A 23059-nucleotide genomic window follows, 5' to 3' on the forward strand; every position below is an offset into this window, starting at 1 on the left:
AAGTTCTCCTTTCAGCACAACCCCTACTTCCGCAATGAGGTCATCACCAAGGAGTATCTGGTTGGCATCACAGGTAGGAGGGCTCTCCCTTTGTGGGGTGGGGGTTGAGTCTGAAGCCTTTGTGGGGTGGGTGTTGATGTTGTGGCCTGATGTTCCTGGCCACCTGCAGGGTATAAGGAGACTCGTTCAACTGGGGTCCAGTGGTACTGGGATTGTGTAGGTGAACCTGCCAGCAGCTTTGTGGATGCCAGGAACCTGACTTTCTTCGACTGGCTGTCCACCCGCCACTGCCCGGGCTCCAACAGGATTGCTAAGGTGAGCTGCACTGTGTGTCAGCGAACTTGGTACCTGGTGGGAACTGGGGTGTGGATCTGGACCTGACCTTTCCCGCTTATGCTTCCAGATCATCATGGAGGACCTGTGGCTCAACCCCTTGCCCTACTATCTAGCAGTAGATGACCCAGACAGAGAGAAGCTGGAAGAGGCCAGGTGAGAGACCAGGGGTTGGGGCTGGAAAAAAAAAAAAAAAAAAAAAAAAAAACTCATCAGGGAATGATTGTGTCACAATCTTAGGAACCCTTGCTTCTTTGGTCCAGAGGGGAGCCTCCAGGACAGCAGCCCAGGGAAAGCTGAGAGTATGGCCCTGGGCTGCTGCTGGCCTCCTGAGGTTGGCTGAGTCATCCTGGGGCCACCAGTGAGGCCAAAGTCCTGACCATTAGTTGACATGGAACAGCCTTCACATGGGTCCCACAAGACCTCATCATCCTGACCATGGGATTCACAGGTTCTGCCCAGAGGGCTCAACCTTGTGCACTTCTTGCCTGAGGGCATTCACCAGGGCCCCTGCCAATGATCCTTTGACTACTCTCAAAGGCCCTGCACAGCCTCAGTGATGACTTGACAAAAGAGGGAGAGGCTGAGAGCAGTGGGTGAGCAGATGGGAGGTCTGCCATTGGGCCAGCAGAGCTGGACCAGAGAAGCCATCCCAGTATTAACACAGGCCTTTCAAATGGTGCAAAGGTGCCGTGGCATTCCTCACTGTCTCCTGCCTGCTTGTGCAGTGCCCCTGTGAGCATTTTGTGCCCCTCTCTGCACAGGTGTGGTGACCCTGACTGCCCCCAAGAGGAAGACGCAGCCCCATGGCTTACCTGACCTCCTTCAAGACCTGTGCAAGAGGTGAATCATCTCCGTGATTCTCCACCACACAGCACTCAGTGGGGGGTCACAGGATCCACACCCACAGGGGACAGGTCCTCAGGAACAATTGACCCAGTTGTGAGGGACAAATAAATGCTCTTGGAGGCTGGCTTGTTACCCTGTCTCTTCTGAAGGGGTGGGTAGGATAATGTCCCCAAACGGGCCCCTGGTTTTCCATTTTGCAATGCCAGGGATGCACTGGGTGAGGAGCATGTGATGCTGGACCTCTATCTGCAGGGTCCTAGAGGAAGCCAGCTGGCCAGTGTCCTCAAATCTTCCACACACAGGGCCACTCTGGAGCAGAGTGGGCATGGAGCATTTGCTGGGGCCTCTAAGGGCACCAAGTCCTGGCTAGAGCTGATGGAGTCAGGGGATGTGGGGTAGGCTAAAACACATTCTCCCTTGAGTTGATGTGTAGTCTGAGTCCTGCTTGGATGTTTTAGGTCTGTCCTTGGTTCTCCCTGTGCAGGGCAACCAGTGTTCTGCAGAGCAGGGACTGAGTATTTTGAGGCTGTGCCAGCTGCAGCAACTCTTGGCAGTGTCCACCACAGCAACCACACCATCAACAGATAGTCAGAATATCACTAACTTATCCCAAGCATATTCCCAGAAATAATCTGAACAAAGCTTGACACCTTGGCATATTTTTCCAAGTGATATGTCAGCATTTTACAAGCCCTCACAGCAGACTTTACATTAACTGAGTCCAGTGTTATGGAGTGTGATTATACTTTGTGCTGGTGTAGCTCAGGGAGATTCTCCATTTAGCTCTGAGCTGGGATTCACTGCCCATATCTGCCTGACTCCGTCACACTGGACCTGGGTTCCTACATGCAAAGTCAATGAGAGTGCACCCACTCCAGGAGTGGACATGGTTGCCCAAGTGATTCCTGTGGGTGGCATAGTATCTGCACTGCCTGAGTCACCTTCTAAATGCTGGACAAATGTAGAGCCCTCTTCCCACTGGAGTATTGAGTCTTGGCAAGTACTCCCTTTTGTGTGGTCCATTCTCTGTTGACGTGGTCCCCCATAGCTCCCTTTCAGCCTGAATTCAGCCTGAATCTCCTCACCTTCTCTTCATTTGGAAGCCCATCTGTGACACTGGCTATGATCCACAGAGGAGTTTCTTCCTTTCAATGGGTCACAGGTCCTATAGGCCCTGTGTTGCTACCCCCGCAACCCACTGGGACCTGGAGTGTGCCAGTGGGAGGTGGTCGTTGCTGCCCTGTACTGTTCATTGGTCTGTCTTGTGAACTCCAGTCCTGGAGGCAACTGCATTAGACCTCTACACTTTCTGGTCTGGATCTCAGTCTAGCTGGGATTCCTGGAGTCCTTGGAAAGACTTCCAAGAGCAAGAAGGAAGCATTTCCAAGTGAATACAGCCAAGGAGCATGCTGTTTTTTGAAGGACCATCCTACTACTGCCAGGAATGGGGCTTGTGCCATAGCTGAGTTGCCCCCATGTGCTTCAACTGCATCCCAAAGTAGCTACCTGCCATAGGTCCCACTCACTGTCCTTACCTCCCCAGGGAAATTCAGGCTACTTGTTCTTGTGTGGATGACTAAACAATGTGGTCACCTTGCCTTTCCCTTTTAAGACTCATACCTCTTCTTCATGGGAGCTGCTGACTTCAGCTTCCCCCAGTTCCCAGTGGAAACCTGTGCTCATCAATGTCTACTTATGCCCTATGGGAGAAATGGGTAGCCCAGCACAGAGATATGATCCCCAGTGACTCCAGTGACCAGCTTTGGAGGATGAAAGCAGGAACCAGTTTGAGGTTCACACTTTCATTTTGGCAGGGTGTGGGGTGGTGGGCAGAGGTTTCTGAAGGTTTCTTACAGTGTTAGGCAGAGTTGGTGTGGAAAAAATAGGGTTACTGCATAGTGGTGGGTCAGAAGGCTGATGAGGACAGGGGAGGCAAAGGAAACTGCAGAAACATGGGGTCTATTACTTCACTGGAAGGACGACCTGGAAAGGCTGCACATCAAAGACTGGAGACAGGCTGCCTGAGAATTTATCTTAGGTACCAAAAGTGTCCTTTTGCAAGCACATGTCCTGGAGGCTATGTTCCCTTTCCAACCAAGTTCTAGGAAACTGTGTTGCTCAGAAACACCTGGAGGGGGTGGAGTTGGGATTGGGGGACTGTAGGCAGTGGAGGATCAGCCTGGGGAGGGATTATACTTTGCATGCCAAAAGCAAGCCTCAATACACTGGCTTCCCCTTGCAGGGTTGGAGCACCTCTCCTCCTACTCTGGAACCCAGGAGTGCTCCCCTGACAGCTGTGATCCAGAGGTTTCCGGACTAGTTGCCCCAGCATCAGGGAATGCAAGAAAATTTCAGCATCTTTGATCAGACCACTTCTGATAGCTATTTCAAGGGAGAAGACCCTTGCCTTCTCCCTGACCCTACTCCCATCTTCATACCTGCATTTCACTGCTCCCCCTTTCATCATCTTTAACTCCCAGCTTCCTTACCACACCAGGGCATCAGCAGACCTAGAGGTTGGGTATTGAACTTTCTCTCTCCAGATTGGGCCTAAACCCAAACTTCTTTCCTGGTCACCAGTGCTTTTAGGTGTTGCTTCTTGCGTCAAAGACTTTTTGGTGTCAACATATGTTGACACTTGGGTAGGGGAAGTCACATGATGTTAAATACTCATGATGTTAAAATCATCCTGAAGGTATTGGGACATACCAAGTTATTGCTGCCACAGAAGGAAGCACTTCATCCTATATGCCTCAAGTGCAAACAATAGTTCTTCCATACTACAGGTCCTTTACACAGTTCTGATTTTCCCCTGGGAAATGTTAAGTAGTGTGTCTGCCTGCGCAGTGTGAATGTGATCTGTTCACTATTTCTTTTTCATAATTTTAATTGATCTGTCTTTACAGAGTCTGTTGGCTACTGTTCTCAGTACATATTACCTAATGATACCCATCAATAATTTACCCTAAATTTTTAGATAAATGGACAATACAGCACAGTTGTAGGGTATTTCCAGTAATTTTCACCAAGTTTGGCACATGAAATGTAGAACTAGTTCCTGGTACCTATTTTTACCATAGCAGTATATTATGATATTGGGAAGGATCCAATTATAACCTCCAATAAAAGGTAATATTTGTTGAAGATAAATCTGTACTCAGGGATTTGAAGTACAGAAAACACTCAAGATAACAGTGCTGATGATGGTGTTAGAACTGCTATGAAGACAGGAAAGCAGTTGGTTCTTATGCACTTTTTAGGATGACCTGGAAAGACCACTGACAGCAAAGACTAGAGATTCCTAAAATCTGTCTCTAGATTTCTTCATTTAAATGTCCAGTCTAGAGTACTTGTTCCCTTTCTTCCTTGTCCCAAGAAACAGTGATCCCAGTTATCTGATAAATGCAGTGAAATTTTACAATATCATTTATAACTTTCAGCGAGTGCATAGTGCTCAAGTGACTAAAGAAATAACTGGCAAATAGAAGGTGTTGTATATTATAGCCTGATATTTACCTAGGCTTATCATCTTATTTCCTATTGAAAGCACTGTGCATCTCCTTATCTTTAGGACCCTGGGAAGTGCACTGTTGATGTTCTGTGCTGAAATCTGATCTTTTTGCCGTCACACCTGAGAAGGACCAAGATAAATTTTGCCAACCTACACTGTTTAGACCCTTAATATTTGTGTTCTAACTCCTTTCTACCCATCTATATCTCCAACTTTTTTGTATCTCTCTGTCCATTCCAACTATATCCTTAATTTCTCCCACCTACATCCCAAAAGTAGACCAGCAGTTTAAAACTTTTAAGTGATCATCTTCTCCAACATTTTGTCAGAACTTTAGACTTTTTTCATGATCACTGTGCACTGTACACCATCCCAACTTTTATCTAAAGAGCTAATGTGTATCTCAGTTACCTCTGAGGAATCTCACTGGGTGTAATCTCAAAAGTTCTTTCTTTACTACAAATTTTTATATAGAAAAGATAGGAATTGATTAAAAGTATGCTTATAATGGCCATAAATTTTTCATATGCTAATGGTGACTTTCAAAGAAGTAATACCATCATAATAACCATTATCTGATTTGTTCATATAGAAGCCAGGCATCCCTCTCCCTGGCTGTGGCATAAATGTGCACATAAAGCCAGTCTAAGATTCTATAGCAGGAACTGGGGTGGACCAAAACTAGAGGACAGAGTTCTTTTACATCTTTTGAAAAGTGGATCAGCACAAAGGAAACTTATTTTCTAGAGGCTGTAAGCTATTGATAAATGAAACTATGTTTAGAATGAATACATTACAGTAACAGAATACAACCTCAATTCACAATAATAGTTTTTCTTGGTTGCTCCATCTTTCTGTTCTGCACTACAGTAATATTAATATTTAGACTGAGCTCCCCAGTGCCAGGTCTTTGAAGTTTTCTGTGTGATGAAAGTTACTTGAAACTTGGGAATTTGATGAAGGTATGGGAGATTGAATTCAGCATTGGAAAAGTGCCTATAGCATGCTTCCTGGCAAGTGAAGTACACAACCGACTTACTGGGCATGTGGACCAAACTGCACTTTCACTGCAACTCAGTCCTGGAAGCCAAGGTACAGAGCTGTGCAAAATACTGCCCTTATGTGCTTCCTCACTGTGAGTTGAGGATTATGCAGCTGTATCTGACTGAAGGCCACTTCCTTCCACATCAGCAGTGCACGTTACAGAGGTGCACAGATATGTCCCTGAATGTCATGTACAGTAGTTGGCAGAAAAATCTTAAGTTCTGAATTTGTAGTACTAAGTAGAGACTGCTTTGCCCAAGGTGTAACAAACTGGGTCTTCTGTTGGACTCTTTTCCCACCACTGTCTATAATGAGAAACAGAGCAATATGTAAAATAGGGGAGAAGGTGGAGAATATGACAGCTCAAAGCAATGTACCTTGATTACTTTTAGTAATCAAGGGAATTACTAGGGGTCCTGTAGTAGGGAATGCCCAGGGGTCCTGTGCAGGAGATGACTCCACAAATCTCCCTGCTTGTAATTGGGTGCTGCTAAAGGTGATTGTCAGCAAGGTTTAGGAGGCCACATTGTCCCCTGTGAAGATTCTGTATCTCCCTGAAGCCTGTGCCTAGGCAGAGGAGCCAGCCATGGGTAAGGAGGCAGTGCTGCTATTATGGAATGTTGTAGAACTGATGACACATGTGTCTTTCTGTTTGGTTTACATCTTCCAATACTTCTCACAATGGTCCTATAGCTTATTATGCTGGTTATTTCAGAAGGACAGCTCAGTAGTCATATCTGAATTCTGGGGACATATAGTTATTAGATGGGGAAAGTAGTCCTCCAAATGGTCGAAAGACTTGGTCCATGTGTCCAAAATATGGGTATTAAATGCAGGTCTTTCATCTGATATAGAGACAAACAATCTCATTCATACCTGCATGATACCAGCATAAGGGGGTACTCTAAAGTGTAGTTTTTGCCTGTACATGGAGAGATGTAGGATCTTCTATTTTCCAGAGACAGAATGAAATACCAATATTTGCATAACTTCTCAAAAGACCTGTAAAGTTTCAGTATCTGCAAGTGTTGAATCGCCTTCATAGTTCTCTATAATGGCATAAAAAGCACCACAGGATCCCTGGATAAAAACTGATATGAAAGATTCTATCAACATGAATCAACACTGTTGAAGGACATAAATAGTTATAAATGCTATTACTTTCTAATAATGTTCTCTTTCTTGGAAAGAGAACAGGACCATGTGAATAACCCGAACTCCTTGATGCTTCTTCAACTGAAGCCATGGATTCCCTATATAAGGAGGACATTGGGTTGAACCTGGAAGAATACTTTACTGTAAGTACCGGGCTCACACATAAGCCCACACTTAGGGACACTGGTAGGTAGTGTGCTCTGGTTATTTCTGAAAAGAGTATAAAGAACACCTCCAGATGATTAATCCAGTGGAATTTGACCAGGAGGAAGCATATTCCTTCATGGTCTTATATACTGCCTGCAGTTCTAGGGGGTTTATGTGTTTGCATTTTTGTATGCAAAGTGTAGAGAATACTGGATTTTGCAAACTGGAAATACAGGTAGAATGTGTGTGCCACACCCTCCCAATCTTCTCCAATGAAACCAGAGTCTGTAAACTGCTATTCCCCAAATTTCCATAAGTAAGGGCATAGAATTTGAGTAGATAACCTGTAGTGTTCAGAAAAAAGAAAAAAAAAAAACCTGGAACCTTTCCTGCTACTTCTAAGTGGTCTACAAGAAGAGATAAGCCATTGCCACCACATTCTGCTTTATGCATACCAGTAATGTGAGGGACCCTAGAGAAGATCTATGGCCTATCAACTGAGGAGTAGAACATTGTTCTCATTAGGTTCTAGTACTATTGCTTGTTGTGGGGCTACCCCATGAACAATATGGCTTAGAGTTTCTTCCTGGAATGAAGAAATTCCACCTCTTTTTGTTAAAGATTTTTTTAAATGAGACTGGTTATTTCCATGTTATTCAGCACAATCTGGCACATAATGCCTATCACATTTACTTCTGTATTTTTTTGTGAAATTATGTGTATACCAGCAGAGATAACTGGTTCCTTGGAAACCCTGTCCCCTTTAAAAATTGGAAATAATGATTATGGTCAATATTTTACTCTTTTCAAATGTGGCAGGGATCATAAGGTAGTTTCAGATGGTGGTCAGTGTTTATCTGAAGAAAATCTGGGCTCAGTTATTGTTGGAAAATACATAGGTCCTTGTATGATGATTCCAGCAGAAACGGAAAATTCATTTTGCCTTCCAAGTGTTGACTTGGAAGTGAATAGAGGTAAGAGTCTGTAAAATGACTTCTGGCACAGAACACATTTCCTGGAAAACATGACTGTGTCATTACAGTTGCACATAAAATTCAAAGGAGACAGAATTCATGTGATTGAAGATACAGGTGAATTTTGTATATCAAGATCCTACTAGGGTTACTATGTCCATTTGTGGGGTCAGGTTTGATCTCATTTATTCCTATTTCCAGACTGACAGTCTTTAAAATTTTAGCCACACATCTAAAGGGAATGCAACTTTCACATTTTTGGAATAGCTGAGGGCAGACAAAGTAAAATTCTAAAAAGTTATTAACAAGATTTAGTATGTGTAGGATTTTTTTTCATGGTAGGGCCTATCATATATAGTTTGTAGAATCTAAGACCCTTCTTTTTTATTGTCCTGAGTTCCTTCTTAAATTTCAGTGTATCAAGACTATGGAAAAGAAAAGATCTATAAACTATGGTTTAAAATTTTTTGGCATTACTTATTGGACTACTTACCTTAGTACTATCTTTCACATATTCATACATACACACATGCTTATGTAGGATTTTAAATTTGCTGCTTGTTCATTTATCTTTTTTTCATAATATGAATAATACTTGTGAGAGACTGTTAATAAGCAGGTCTTCTGTAAACCAAATTCACTTATTCAATTTCATCTTTTATTTTCTATATTCTTTTCATGTAGTATTTTTAGCAATTGTCATTGTTACCCTCTATTAAATGCCCATTTAGTAGCATTAGATGTCTGCCACCACATTTAATATTAAATATATATTTTTACATATACTATATAACTTTGAGTAATATTTCTATTGAATATGCTTTTTTGAATTATTCAAAATGAAACCAATAAGCAAAGAACACTTATTATTGCCATGAGTAAGCATAAATGAGTCATTTAGAGGGAGAGACTATTGTGAGCATATACTGTATGGCACAAATCAATCCTTTTACTTTGCTATGTGATATTTTATATATCCTATTGATCACGAACAAAAAAGGATTACTAATTCAATTTCTGAACTACAAAAGAACTCTGGACTACAATAATCATTGTCAAAAAATGTGTCAATGAGTTTGCTGGTTTTAGGGGACAAGATGATTTAGGTTTTTCCACCAAAGGTATGATTTCCTGGCTTAAGGGATGTCCTGATTTTGCTGAAGTGGTTAAGATCCAGGACAAATGTGGGCTTACAATGGTAGCTAGAGATTTGAGACTGGTCAAGCCTATTTGTTTCCATTTACCGCCAGATATTGGTCTGCACATAACAGCACTGCCTGCACTCACTGGATCCTGTGAAGTAAAAGATGGAAAGATTTAAGTCATTAACCCAATATCTTATATAATTATAGATTTTAAATTTCAAGTAAAGGAAATATTCAGAAAAAATGTGATATTAGATACATGCATTTGTACATCATTCTTATCACCAAATAGAACAAATACTACAAAAAATAAAAACTGTGACATTTAAACAATACAGTGGACTTTTACAAATACAGAAATAGAAAAAGTTAGACTTAGTTAGCCTTAACAAGCAAAGGTGTTAAAATTATAAGAATGGGATTATACAAAATGTCTAACATTTTGAAAATTACTAAGTTGGCTCCTCACTTGAATAGAGAATAATTACATGTGTCAGATGTATCAGAGATAAGCAACATATTTTTGTAGAAGATGATTCTGGAATTTAAGTGTTTATTACCCCTATGCAAGAATTCACTTTCTTATTTAATACTAGGTTATTTTCCACTTTATATAGGGGCAAAGTTATAGTTTCTGTCATTCTGAAGAAGAAGAAAGAAAATAACTGAGCTGCTTACCGCATTTATGTCAGCAGTTTTTGACTGAGTATAGAAGCAAACAATAGAACTACCTAAGTCAGGGTAGAGGTAGACACAGTTTGAAGCTTGCATCATATGCATCTGTAATATTTCTGGGTGTTCATCAGTCTCTCCTAGGAAACAGATGGAATATATAAAGCCTTAGGCACACAGTTTACATTAATGTAACAATTGTTGAGATAAGGGTATAATCTGTATCATCACTTATATTTGGGTATCTAATATATTATGCTACAAAATGCTGTTTAATTTTCATATCATCAAATCTTATTTCCTCAATTTATTCCATTATTTTTGCAAAGTCTAAATACTTTTTCAAATTTAATGTCTATTTTGTGTCGTAAAATTCCAAATTCTAACACGAATCTATCTTTACATCCTTAAAAATTTTAAAACAAACAGAGCTTTTTTTCTCCCCATTGTTTCAAAGTTAGCACAGCTGAGGAGTAAATCATTTATTCTTTTTATAGAATTTGACTGTCCATAGTCACACCCCTATATTACCTTTTCATCTCTAAAATCCTATGGATTCATGTTAAAAAAAAGAAATTAATGAATCAATAAATTCTGAGTACATATTTAATTTGGATAAAAATATTAAGTTTAGTAATGTAAGCAATCATATAGTAATGTAGATAATCATGAATGGCATTCATCTTTAAATTCTCATATTAACAAACAATCATCACTTGCTTTAGAATCATGTTCCTAATAAGAAAATTGTTCACTAACCTGGTTTAAGAATTCGTGGCCCAGAAAGCCAACATTCTGAACTGTTCAAATTCTTTACATGGCCCAAGGGTGCTAAGGTTGGAATGGAAGTTGGCATTCCTTGAAGAAGTAACAATGCTATATCATTTCTTGCTACCCCACTCGCGAGCCGGAACCTCTCGTGCAGTAGAATGTTAGACACTTTAACAACTCTTAGAGGTGCCCCAGGATACCTAAGGCCCAGTATCACCACAGTGTCTTCAGGATTCCTAAGTATGCAGGTAGAAATTAAGAAAAATAGATTCACCAGGAAATCATTGCCCTTAAAATCAAAATTAGGTTTTTTGAAGTTATTTTTTTAGCTATAGTGCAAAATATCTGTAGTATATGTCCAGAAAAATCAGAGCCTTATTAAGGAATTCAGAGTTTATAAACAAAAAGGATTTCAGAGAACCTAACCAACAGAGTATCTAGCAATTAAACATGGTGAAACTATTTATTGTTTAGCCTGAAACAAAAATGTCATAAGGATAAGAGATATGGTTTAGGAAGTAAAGTATGTAAAGGATTACCCCCACACAAAATATTTTTGCCCCTCCAATCTGGAGGCAATGGGTTACATAGAATGGGAAACTGCAAGACAAAAACTTACATGTTCCTGACACAGTGGGCAGCAGTGAGAACCCAAGAATTGCTAATAATGGAGCCACTACATATTTGACTCCCACAGTTGATGATTATTGCTTGCCAAGGCATAGTATATCTCAGAGAAATTCGGTCTGCCAAAGCTGAGGAAACAACAATGAAAGAACAACAAAAACAATAAGCGTAAACTCGGTGAAACTATTATATACAATCCATTTTTAAAAGTGTTTAAATTCTGATATTTCTGCTAACGAGGTTAACATGACTTAGAAATATAAATTTTTGCATCTTTTATGTCTAGGTTTTATTCCTTATATTTGCAAACCCATTGTTTCTTTATGGACCATGTTAAATTATCTTTAGTCAAAGTATTAGAAACCATTTCAACTTCTTTCCCCCCACTGAAAATCTTGATTAACTTTTATCACAGCTTGTTAGGAGTTATTAGTACAGTTAGGCAATAAAAAAGAATGAAATGTCAGAGAAATGAATTACATTTTTGAAGAAAAACTACTTTTATGGGAGCAGAAGGGAACTGTTTGAAAAATTTTAAATCTTACTTAGATGTTAAGTAGGTGTATTAAGTAGGAAATTCATGTTTGAAACTTCTAAAAAACCATTTAAAGACATATATTTAGGTTAGCACCAATATATTTAAATAAAAGTAATGCTGGTTAAAACAGATATAAACAAAAAATGGTAAAGCTAACCTGTCTATAAAAGTAGTAAGGAAGTATAGATGAATCTTCAGTATATACTTCCTTAAGTTCTGTATTTTACAAAAGTTTTGTATGATTTGAACAAGGTAGGAATGAGGCCTCATATTTAAAATATTTAAAAAGCATTATTCACTAAAGATAAGGCAATACACTGTAGCTTATAAAGAGCTTCAATTAGATGAGACTATAGTATATAAGACTGACATACATTTCTATAGAAGTAAAGGGGGAGTAGACATATGAAATAGCTATTGATATTATTATAGGTTTATAGGATAGTCAAAGGAATAAAAGAACATACAGCGAAGCAGAATTTGGAATCTACAAAATTATCACTTACTAAAAAACAAAATATTTTAAATTTAAAATTATTCCACTGTATGTAGAAGGTTATATGTAATTTGAAAGAAATAACTTTGCGTTAGAAGAATAAGTTTGAGTCTCAGTTTTAGCTCTGTTCCTCTTTTGCTCCTAAGAACTTGATCAATAACTTTACTTTTCTAAATCTAGTAATAAAGCAAAGTAATTATGATAGTAATTGCCATCTATATTATCTAGGAATATTATGAAATTTAAACAATATGCTAAATATGTAATGCCTTTATAAACTCTGAGGTAATTGATAACTATTACATTTTAACTGGAAAAACCCATGTATTTCTCACGAAAAGTGTCTTATCTCCCCCTCTTTCCTTTTCTTATATATCCCATTCTTCTCTTCATTTCCTCCTTATAACTCCCTTATATTTCTGTCATCTTCTTGGGTCTTACTCTGAGGCTGTGGCAGAGAGATGAAGTTTGGCTGAACAGAAGCAGTAGTTGAAGTAAAAACTGAAGCATTCCTAGTTGTGGAGACTGAAATGGAGATGGAAGCAGAAGTAGTCATGGGCCCTTGCTGGGACCAGGGTGCATGACTGGGTCGAGTAACACCCTGGAGCCAGAAAATGAAGGGGCTCACTTGGCTGAAGACATAGGGCTTTGTGCAACGTTCATCAAAATGACTCAAGATTCCCACCTGCACCCATGTATTCTTTTGTTGCAGATGACACACCAGGGGTGCCCCCAGGTCACCCTGTGAAAACAGGGAACAGTTTATTAATTGATCATCTAAAAAACACAATGATGTAACATTTGATATTGAAGGGTATTTGGTTTTCACCCTGCCCTTTCATACCCCCTCAATTTGTCACCTTACAGCCAGCCTCCCCCATAGCTTTCTTGGCCTCCACACAGAAAGTGAATTCATTCAGCTTGGGCCAAAATTGGGCACAAGTGCTAACTTTCAGGATGCTTAGATGTCTTTTTTGCAGAATTCCAGGACTTCCTGATGGAAAACAGAGAAGAGAGAAGTTTTTTTTTTTTTTTTTTAAATTTTTTCTTGACTAAGGATAGAAATAAAAAATGAAGAAAAAGATAATGGCAAATCCTCTATCACTCATGAGAATACTATCTTTCCAAGTACATCATTCCATCCTATTCCAGTTCTTTCTTTATTACTCACCCCTCATGAGAGACCAACTGGGTAGCCAGCAATCATAAAGTTGTATATTTCTTTCTTGTTCCAGACTCTCTTCCAAGCAAATAGGAAGTGCCATGGGTTGAAAAGTTAGTGGCTCCTTAAGGAAGATAAGCCCAGGACCTAGAGGTCCCTTGGGACCTAAGTAGGGCATAGCATGATGAATTCCTACAGTCTGGGCTTGTGCTGGATCCTGAAGATCAATAAGCCCCACTTGGACCAAGGCCAGGGCTTCTGAATTTTTTCTGGAGGGAAAATTTGTTCAGATTTTTATTATTCAACATTTCAAAGTGAAATAGATACTTGGAGGTCATGTAAATCAGATGAAATCCAGGTAAGGATTAAAATACTACTTTCTTAATCTCCTCTTCACTTGTTACCAATTCATGTGTTTAGAAACATAGGACATTATTACAATATTTGGATACTATTAAACCCAACTTATGTGCACATCTTCAGAAATGAGAAGTTAGTGTTATAATGCAGTTTCTTACTGAAAATTCTTAACTTGGGGCTGGGAATACAAATAAATTTTGAAGCACTCTTCTAGCATGCTCAAAGCCATTGGTTCTAAACCCAGCACCACAAAAATAAGGAAATTCATAACAAATTATTTCTCTAGTATTTAAATGGATTGAATTAATACTTAGTGATATGAAAGTTAGTAAATGAAATAAACCACTTACAGCTATAATATTTTATAAAATCATTTTCTTTGTCCATATTAATAGCTCCATTTTTTATATTATGTTTATTATTTTATTAAAATAAACATGCAAATAATATTTTGAACTAGATATTATTACTATAGAAATGAAGAAATTATTTTAAAGGACAAGCTGTCTAAAGTCATAAAATATACATAGAAATTCTAACATAGATGTCCCTCCACTTATAGTTTAATGTATCTACTTATATTGGATGTAGATGTATCTCTATTTATAGCCCTGATAAACCCATCACAAGTTAAAATCTTTAAATGTTTTTACTAGTGTATTATAGCAATATAAAATATTGGGTTTTATTTTGACATGCTTAGAATATAATTTGCTCCATTTTAGTCACCAGTGTTTTCTCTTTTCCTCTCCTCCCTTCCTCCATTCTATTTCCTCTTCCCAATAAAAGTCTTTCTCTGTTTATTGTTTCTAATTGAGAATTTATAGCTATAAGTCCAGTTGGAATTCACTGGCATATTTATATGTACACATAGCATATTTGGTTAATAATGTTAACATTTCCTCCCTTTTCCTGTACTTCCTTCCTTCCCCTAAACTGCTTTCCTTTAGTCCACTGACTTTCCTTCTATTTTCATGGGCTTCCCCATTTTCCCTTTATTATTCACTAACTTCCACATATAAGAGAACACATTAGATCTGAACCTGGATTATTTCACATAGCACTATGCTCTCTAGTTCCATCCATTTAGTGACAAATAATAGTTATATTCTTTATAATATAGTTGAACAAAATTTCATTGCATATAAATACATTTTCTTTATCCATTCATCTGTTGGCAGACATCTGGTCTGGTTCCACAATGTAACTATTTTAATTGTGCTGCTATAAATATTGATGTTCATGTTATCACTGTATAATCATTCAGATTACATAAAAAATTTAAAACATGTTACCAGAAATACAAAATAGCCCAATCCATAAGATGTGATAAGAAAAATGATAAATATAAATGGCCATACTATAAGAAAAAATGTTCAACAGCTCTAAAAACCAGGGAAATAAAAATAAAACAATATTGAGATTTAAACTCATATCAGTCAGAATGTCAGTTATCAAGAATACAAGTAATAATTAATGCTGGGGGGAATATTGGGGAAAAGGGACACTGGTACATAGTTGGTGAGATTACAAATTAGTATAACCACTCTGGAAAGTAATATAGATATTTCTCAAAAAACTAGGAATGGATTCACAATATGATCCAGGTATTTTATTCTCTGACATAGATCTCTAATTTGAAAATATTGGAAGTACAACACATACTAAATATCTAACCTACTGAATTTCATAGGTTAGCAAGTTGTAGTTTACTGATATAGAACATTATTGATCATAGATATTAAGTCTTCTAATTGAGCAACGGTATGCAAGTTTCAGCTCATTGCTACTGCCTAATATCACAAGATAATTTTATAATGCCCATTTACATCCTATAAAAAGATGAAAATTAACTTTTATAAATATGCTTTATATCGAATGTATATTATTTTTTGCATGTTGCACTCAAAAAATCATTAGTAGAACCATCATAATTTGGGAAATATATGTGTATGGAGTTATGATGTCAATGTAGCATGCTATCATCATCTGATTTATATAAAAGTCAGATATAGTTTTATAATTTAAAAAGATATTGGTTTGGATACTTCAGTTAATCTCAAGAAAATAATAAACACTTACTTGCACATACATGAGGAAAAGGAATAAAACAGGATATGATAGATTTTGTGGCCAAAGTATGAAAACATTTTTGCTGGTGTTTGGGATGCACTTTCTTATTAATTAGGGAAATAAAATGCATGTCATCACTGCAGTGAAGGAGATGCATCAAATTTGTTTTATATAAATAAGGAATAATATCTACTTTGTTGAAGAAAGATATCTATAAACAGTCTCAATATATTTATTACTTTCTTCCTTAACCTTGAAATGACTTACACTCAGACTTACATGAAATGGGCACATCTCGCTGAGGTGAGGATCCACTGTTTATTCAGTATAGAACCAGCACAGAAATGGGAGAAAGAGAGTTGCACAGAAGCCATCCAGGGGAATTCACCAATTTCTGCCTCCCAGCAGTTGGGGCACTGGGGGACAAGGCCATGGCGCAATCCACACTCTGTAGGAAGAATTCACATGTGATACATAGTAAAGTTGGTTTTACTGTACTTTCTTTTCTGAATATACTAATATACTACTTTTATATTTTAAGAAATGCTTGAAAATTTGAGATTTCTGTTTTGGGGAAATACTTGGAAATATATTTCTAAAGCTATAGTAAATTTAGTATTAGTAATGAAGGTTTCATAGTTTTCCTGATAATGGCAATCTGAAATATTTATTCATTCAAGTGGAAAAACAAATCATTGGTAACCACTAAGAATGTTTTTAAAGTTCTGTTCTCTGACAGGAGTAAAATTTATAAATCTCAGGTCATAAACTGTTTCAGGCAATGTTAGATACCAATCCCTCAATACTTGGACATTTACATATTTACATTAATTTGTTCTCTTCTCTTGATCCAGAAAAAAAAAATGACATGACTTTTAAACCTATAAAAAGCCTAAGAATTCCGATCTCAGAAATTCTGATTTTGGAGCCCAGAAGAATATTTTATCTAGGGTTAATAACAGAAACACATGACTACAGTAAACTTGCCTGTGATTTCATGAGAAGCAATAGCTGTCTTGTATAACCAGAGAGCCTGGAGATCATCTCTCCAGATCACACCCAGGCGACACTCAGCCAAGGAAACATTGAATTCTGAATGGGAGAGAGGCAGTTGTACGGGCTGGCTCTTAGGTGTGGTTTCAAAATATATAGGCACCAGGGGAGATTTTGTTAAAGGTGTGGCTGGAGTAGCATGTAAAGATGAAAAGTTTTGAGAAATAATTGTCTCTTCAGTAAATTTTGAGGAAGATAGGTCCTGCCGCAGACTATCAGAAGAGTTTGATAGCAGAGGAAGAGAAGATGTCATAGAAGAAATTATTGAGCAAAATGGGGAAATACAAGATGAAGGTAAAATGCATGAAGAAAAGAAATAACAGGAAGAAGACAATGTACATGAATATGGATTAGAACAAGAAATAAAAGATGAAGAAAGAGAGCCGATAGATGCAGCTTGGACATCAAGACTTCCTTTGGTCTGGGTAATTTGTACATTGCTGCCAACATTCTGGTAGCCTAATCTTCCAAGAAACCAAGTGCTTGAAAGGGTAGGAAGAACAATGGTTGTGAGATGGCTTGTTTGTAGAGAATTGTTTTTATCTTGGTTTTCTATAGTAGCTATATTAGTTGACAAAGATATATTTCCTCCCTTATCTAGGGAAGGAATTGTTTCTACTGGTAAAAAAGGCAGAATTTTAGGCCAAATACCAAAATGACTCTTTAATAGGGTTTCTTCACCTGACTCCACTTCAGAAGAAGCAAATGGTTCAATTACATCAGCTTTATAGTATGTGCCAGGTCTTAAAAGTTTTGTTTCAGGCTGGACGCCGTTACTGACTTTCTCAGCTTTAGTAATAGGAAAGGATGACATATCTAATTGGGTTTCAGAGTGGACCCAAGATTGGAGAGTTCTTTCTCCAAATGAGGTCCATTGTTTGACTGTTTCATATACAACATGGGATGGGGATCTGACTATGAAAGTTTCAGATTGAGTCCAGGGCTTGACTGCTTCCGTTTTAGGCTGCATCCAGGAATGTTGCATCCCAACTTCAGACTGGGTTAAGAGACTGAATATTTGAGATTCTAAATAGATCCATGATCTTTCTTTATTCATTTGAATGTGAAACAAAGATCTGACTCTATCATCTTGCAGTTTGTCCCAGGGTGTGAATGCCTGGATTTCAGAGTAGGTTCCTGCTTGATTAGAAGAAGCTCTTTGCTGAGTCCAGGACATGACTACACTAACATCAGTCTGAGCCCAGGAACTCATTTTTGGGGAATCAATTTGAATCCAGTGTTTGGTTGTATTATCTGGAGTCCAGGGTTCCATTGTGTCAACTTTAAACAAGGTTGTCTCAATCCAAGTTTGGATTGCTTTATTTTCAGAATGTTTCTGAGTTCTGATTAGATCTTTCTGAGACTGAAACAAATATGCAGTTACTCTATTAGTCTGGGTCCAAGGATTGATTTCTGGAGTATCTGAGGGGGTCCATGATTTGAAAGTAGCAGCTTCATTCTGAGTCCAAAGTGTAGTTACACCAACATCACCTGAATGTACAATTTGAGATTCTAGTTGGGACAAAGGTGTAATTGAATCATATTGAATCAAGGACAAAAGTGTTACTGTATCTGCTTCTGGCCAGATTCTAACTTCTTGAGATTCAGGCTGGGTCTGAAATTGTATTTTATCAGTTTCAGAATAGGTCTTGAATTCAGCTGTACTTGCCTCAATGTGGGTCCATGGTTGGGCTGCATAACCTTCCAGTTGAGACCTCACTACATCTATTTTAGGCTGGTTCCAGGGGTGCACTACTTGAATTTCTTGCTGAACCCATGAAGTAACTATTTGAGATTCAATTTGGGTCCTATGTTTTATTATGTCATTTTGAGTCTGGACCAAAGTTATAATATTATTCATGTCAGGCATGGCCAAATGTTTTGCTGCTTGCATTTCACTCTGGGACAACAATGTGACAATATCAGGTACAGTTTGAGTCCAGAGCCTGACTACTGGAGATTCATCCTGGGTTAGTATTCTGCTTACATTCATTTTAGTTTGGGTCCATGGACTGACAGTGCCAGTTTTATTTTGGACCCATGGTGTTACTCTATCAGTTTCAAAAATAGACCAGGATCTTATTCTCTCTACTTCAGACTGGATCAAGTGGGCAAATATACTAGTTTCAGACTGGATCCATGATTTATCTATATCAGTGTTTGATTGGACCCAAGGCTCTACCTTACTAGATCTGAATGCGGTGAAGTTACTGAATGTTTCAAATTCTGTTGGTGTCCATGGTCTTATGCTTTCTCTTTGACTTTTAACCTCATCTTTGCTAGCAAAAGATTCAGATTGGTACCAGTATCTGGATACTTGAGGTACAGACACTATCGAGGATAAGAGAGTTCCAAAATTAGGCAAGGACCAGGTTTCAACTTTTTCAATTTCAGGTTGTGTCTGCAGCAGTGATGAATGATTTTCAACATGATTCAAGTGTTGAGTAGCATCAGTCTGAGGTTTCATTGAAACCCTGAATGTATTAACTTCAGTCAGCATCCAAGATTTCTTGACTCCCTTTGTAAACATTCCTGAAAATACCCCTGTATCATTTTCTATCTCTGTGTAAGAATTAACAGATAAAGAATCTGTCTTTTTCCAAGGTGTGACTTGGGAAACAGTGTTCTTTGACCAAGCCTTGACTGCTAGAGTTTCAGTTTGTGTCCATGTAACTTTAACAGGTAAAGATTGTGCCCAGGGACTTAATATTCTAGATTCATCCTGTCTCAGTGGTGTTAGTGTTTCAAATATAGGCTGTATCTGAGTAATTACAGCTGCAGATTCAGAATGAGTCCCCAATATGATGGGTGAAGTCTGTGCCCAGGTGTTTACTATTGAATATGTTTCCTGTGCCAAATGTGTGACAGTGGAATCTGTAGGCTGTATCCATGGATCCATTGTTGGAAATTCAGCCACAGACCAGGATATAACTTCTGAATCTATTGCTGCAATCCAGGGATTTGTTGGGGAATCTTCAGTCTGGATCCATGGCATGACTTTTGAAACCATGGTACCTTCCCATAAATCTACTTGTGGAGATTCAGCATGGGTCCATAGTATGCCTTTTGACCCTATAGCTCCTGTCAAGGGATTTAGTGATGGAGATTCAGATATTAGATGTTTAGATATTTTAAATCTAGATATTTTAGCTTCTGTCCAGTGATCTACTACTGGAGATTCAACCTGTGTCCAAGGTGTAATTTTGGGGACTTTATCCCTCTTCCAGGGATATGTCCTAGAAAATTCAGTTTGAGTGCATGCTATTACTTTATTATCCTTTTGTAGAAAAGATTTAAATGTTGTAGATTCAGACTGTGTACACAATATTACTGTTTCAATTGTAGATTCTGTCAAGTGATCCTCTGTATGGGCCCATGGTGTGACTCTTACACTCTTGGACTTTGACCAGGGAGTTAGGACTGGAGTTTCAGACTCTGTATGGATATTTACTCTTGGAGATTCCAACAGTATCCTAGAATTTATTGATGTTTTTTCTTTTTGACTCCAACTATTTACTAATGGAGATTTGGTCTGTGTCTTTAGTGTGATTTTATTAAATAGAGGTTGTACCCCGGGATTTCTAGTTGGAGCTTTTGTCTGTATCCACATTGTATTTGTATTAACTACAAACTGTGTCCAAGGATTTGGTGCTGAAGACTGACCCTGTGTCCACAATTTGCTTGTTTTAGCTATAGTGTCTATCTGAAGAATTAATGATTTTGATACAGTCTGTTGCCATAGTGTGAGTGTATTAGACTCTGACAGAGTATTTATTTCTGAAAATTCACCTGGGATCCATGGTGTGGCTGTTTCAGAATCAGCTTCTGTCAAGGCATATTTTTTAAGAGATTTAATATGGGTCTGTGGTGTCACCTGGTGAGCTTCACGCTGTGACCAATGATTTTCTCCTGAACTAATAGTGTGGGTGAAAAGAGTGACTGTATTTGACATAGGTTGTATGAAGGCATTCATTGCCATGGACTTATTTTGTGTCCATTGTGTAACTCTTTCTGTTGTCAACTTTTCCCAGCCCTTTAGTGATACATCTTCTGCAGTATTCCATAGTGTATTTGTACCAGTCACAAACACTGTCAAGCCTTTTACTACTGGTCTTAGGGCCTGAGTTAATGAGGTGATTGTGGACTTTTCAGTCTGGGACCAGGGAATTAATGTTGGAGACTGAGCTTGGATCCACTTTCTGATTGTATCTGATTCAAACTGTGACCTAGAATTTAAGGAAAAAATATGACTTGTTGACAACACTGTATCATCTACATTTTGTATCTTATAATTCAAGGTTTCAGAATTAGCCAGGGTCAAATGAGAGACAATATTGGTTTCCAGTTTTGTCCAGGGAATTGATGTCTCAGTTTTGACATCATTCAATATATCAGGTAAAGGTTGTGTTGGGAGTTTTACTCTTGGGAATTGAGAATTACTCCATTTTTTGAATGTATCAATTTCATACCTTGTCCAGAGATATAATATAGGGGAAGTAGCTTGATTCCACAATGCAAATGCATCTGATATTGCCTGTGTCCAATGTCTTACTGATGGAGATTCAGCCTGGAACCAAAGTGTGAATGCATCAGAAAAAGACTGAATCCCAGGTTCTATAGTTAGAAATTTAGATTGAGTCCATGGCCTGAATATATCAGACATAAACTCTGTTAGGGGAAATGGTACTGGATTTTCAGTCTGGGTCTGTGATGTTATGTTTGTTGAAGATGTCAATGGTAACCTTGAATTTGCTGTTGAAGATTCAGCCTGAAGCCATGGTGGTTTAATTATGTTCGATATAGGCAGTTGCCATAGATCTTCATTCTCTGACCATGGTGGTGTGATTGATTCAGATACAGAAAATGTTGAAGTATTTATTACTATAAAATCAGCCAGGGGCCAAGGCGATGTTATCATGTAGGATACCAGCCCTGGCCACATATTTACTAGTGGAGATTCAGTCTTTAGCCACAATGGTGTGACTCTGTCAGGAAGAGACTTTGACCAAATATTTCCTGCTGGAGTTTCACCCTGGATCCACGCTGGGGTGTCCGTGGCAGATAAAGTCAGCATCCATAGACTAACTATTGACGATTCAGCATGGAGCCAGGCTGATATGATTCTGTCAGACACAAAATAAGTCCATGGATGTACTGCTGGATACTCAGCTTTGAGCCACAGTGGTGTTGCAACATATATTGATTCTGGCTGTATATTGACTGATACAGATTCATTCTGGGACCACTGAAGTGTGACTGTATCAGTTTCATACTCTGACCATAGAGTTCTTGCTGAAGATTTGTTCTCAATCCATAGGGACATGGTTGTATCAGTTTCAGGCAATGTCCATAGATTTACTAGTGAAGATTCATTATGTGACCAAGGTGGTATGAGTATAGCAGACAAAAGCTGTGACTGCCAATTTCCAGTTGCAGATTTAGCCTGGAGCCAGGGCAATATAACTATATCAGATATGTTCTTTGCCCATAGATTTATTGTCAGAGATTCATCCTGGGACCACAGTGGTGTCACTGTATTATTCAAAGACACTGGCAATAGATATCCTACTGTATATACAGCCTGGGTCTGTAATGAGATCGGTATATCAGATACAGGTTGTGCCCATGTATATTCTACTATGGATTCAGTCTGGGGCCATAGTGATATGACTGCATCAGATACAAGTTGTGCCAATATATTTCCTGCTGAAGATTCAACCTCAGGCTGTGGTAGTATGATTGTTACAGATGCACGCACTGGTAATGGATTGATTGGTGAAGATTCAGCCTCAATCTTAGTAGTTGCTGTGACCTTGTTAGACAAAAGCTGTGACCATAGATTTCCTACTGGAGAGTCAGTCTTAGGCCATAATGTTGTGACTGTAGTAAATACCAAAAGTGTCCTTAGACTAACTGGTGGATATTCAGTCTGGAGCCAAAGTGATGTGATTGTATCTGAAACAGGTAATGTCCATAGATTTATTGGTGAATCCTCCAAAAACTTGGGCCATGGTAAGATAATTGTATCAGATACCAGCAATGTCCACAAATTTGCTCGAGATTCTGCCTGTGACCTGGATATTGAGGTTGTATCAGACAATGTCTGTGGCCATAGAATTCCTGGGAATTCAGACTGGGGCCAAGATGCC

General features: G+C 38.5%; 1 protein-coding gene across 1 annotated transcript; it reads right to left on the reverse strand.

Moving 5' to 3' along the window:
• Positions 1-9018: 9018 nt before the first annotated feature.
• LOC124973026 (serine protease 52-like) lies at positions 9019-12818 on the reverse strand. Its single transcript, XM_047537227.1, has 5 exons — positions 12704-12818; positions 11221-11356; positions 10590-10837; positions 9837-9970; positions 9019-9306 (listed from the first exon to the last, which is right to left on the reverse strand). The coding sequence occupies exons 1-5, from the start codon at positions 12816-12818 to the stop codon at positions 9019-9021; spliced, it is 921 nt and encodes a 306-aa protein (XP_047393183.1).
• Positions 12819-23059: the final 10241 nt, after the last annotated feature.

This window comes from Sciurus carolinensis, chromosome Y (assembly GCF_902686445.1).
Source record: "Sciurus carolinensis chromosome Y, mSciCar1.2, whole genome shotgun sequence".
NCBI classification, from domain to species: domain Eukaryota; kingdom Metazoa; phylum Chordata; class Mammalia; order Rodentia; family Sciuridae; genus Sciurus; species Sciurus carolinensis.

Excerpts from the sequence above, each read along its gene's own strand:
- LOC124973026 (XM_047537227.1), bottom strand. The coding sequence starts at position 12,818 with ATGACTACTTCTGCTTCCATCTCCATTTCAGTCTCCACAACTAGGAAT. Across the intron at positions 11,357-12,703 it reads CTCTCTGCCACAGCCTCAGA|CTTTGGCAGACCGAATTTCT; the intron begins GTAAGACCCAAG and ends TTGTTTCCTCAG. Across the intron at positions 9,971-10,589 it reads GCCACGAATTCTTAAACCAG|GAGAGACTGATGAACACCCA; the intron begins GTTAGTGAACAA and ends TCTGTTTCCTAG.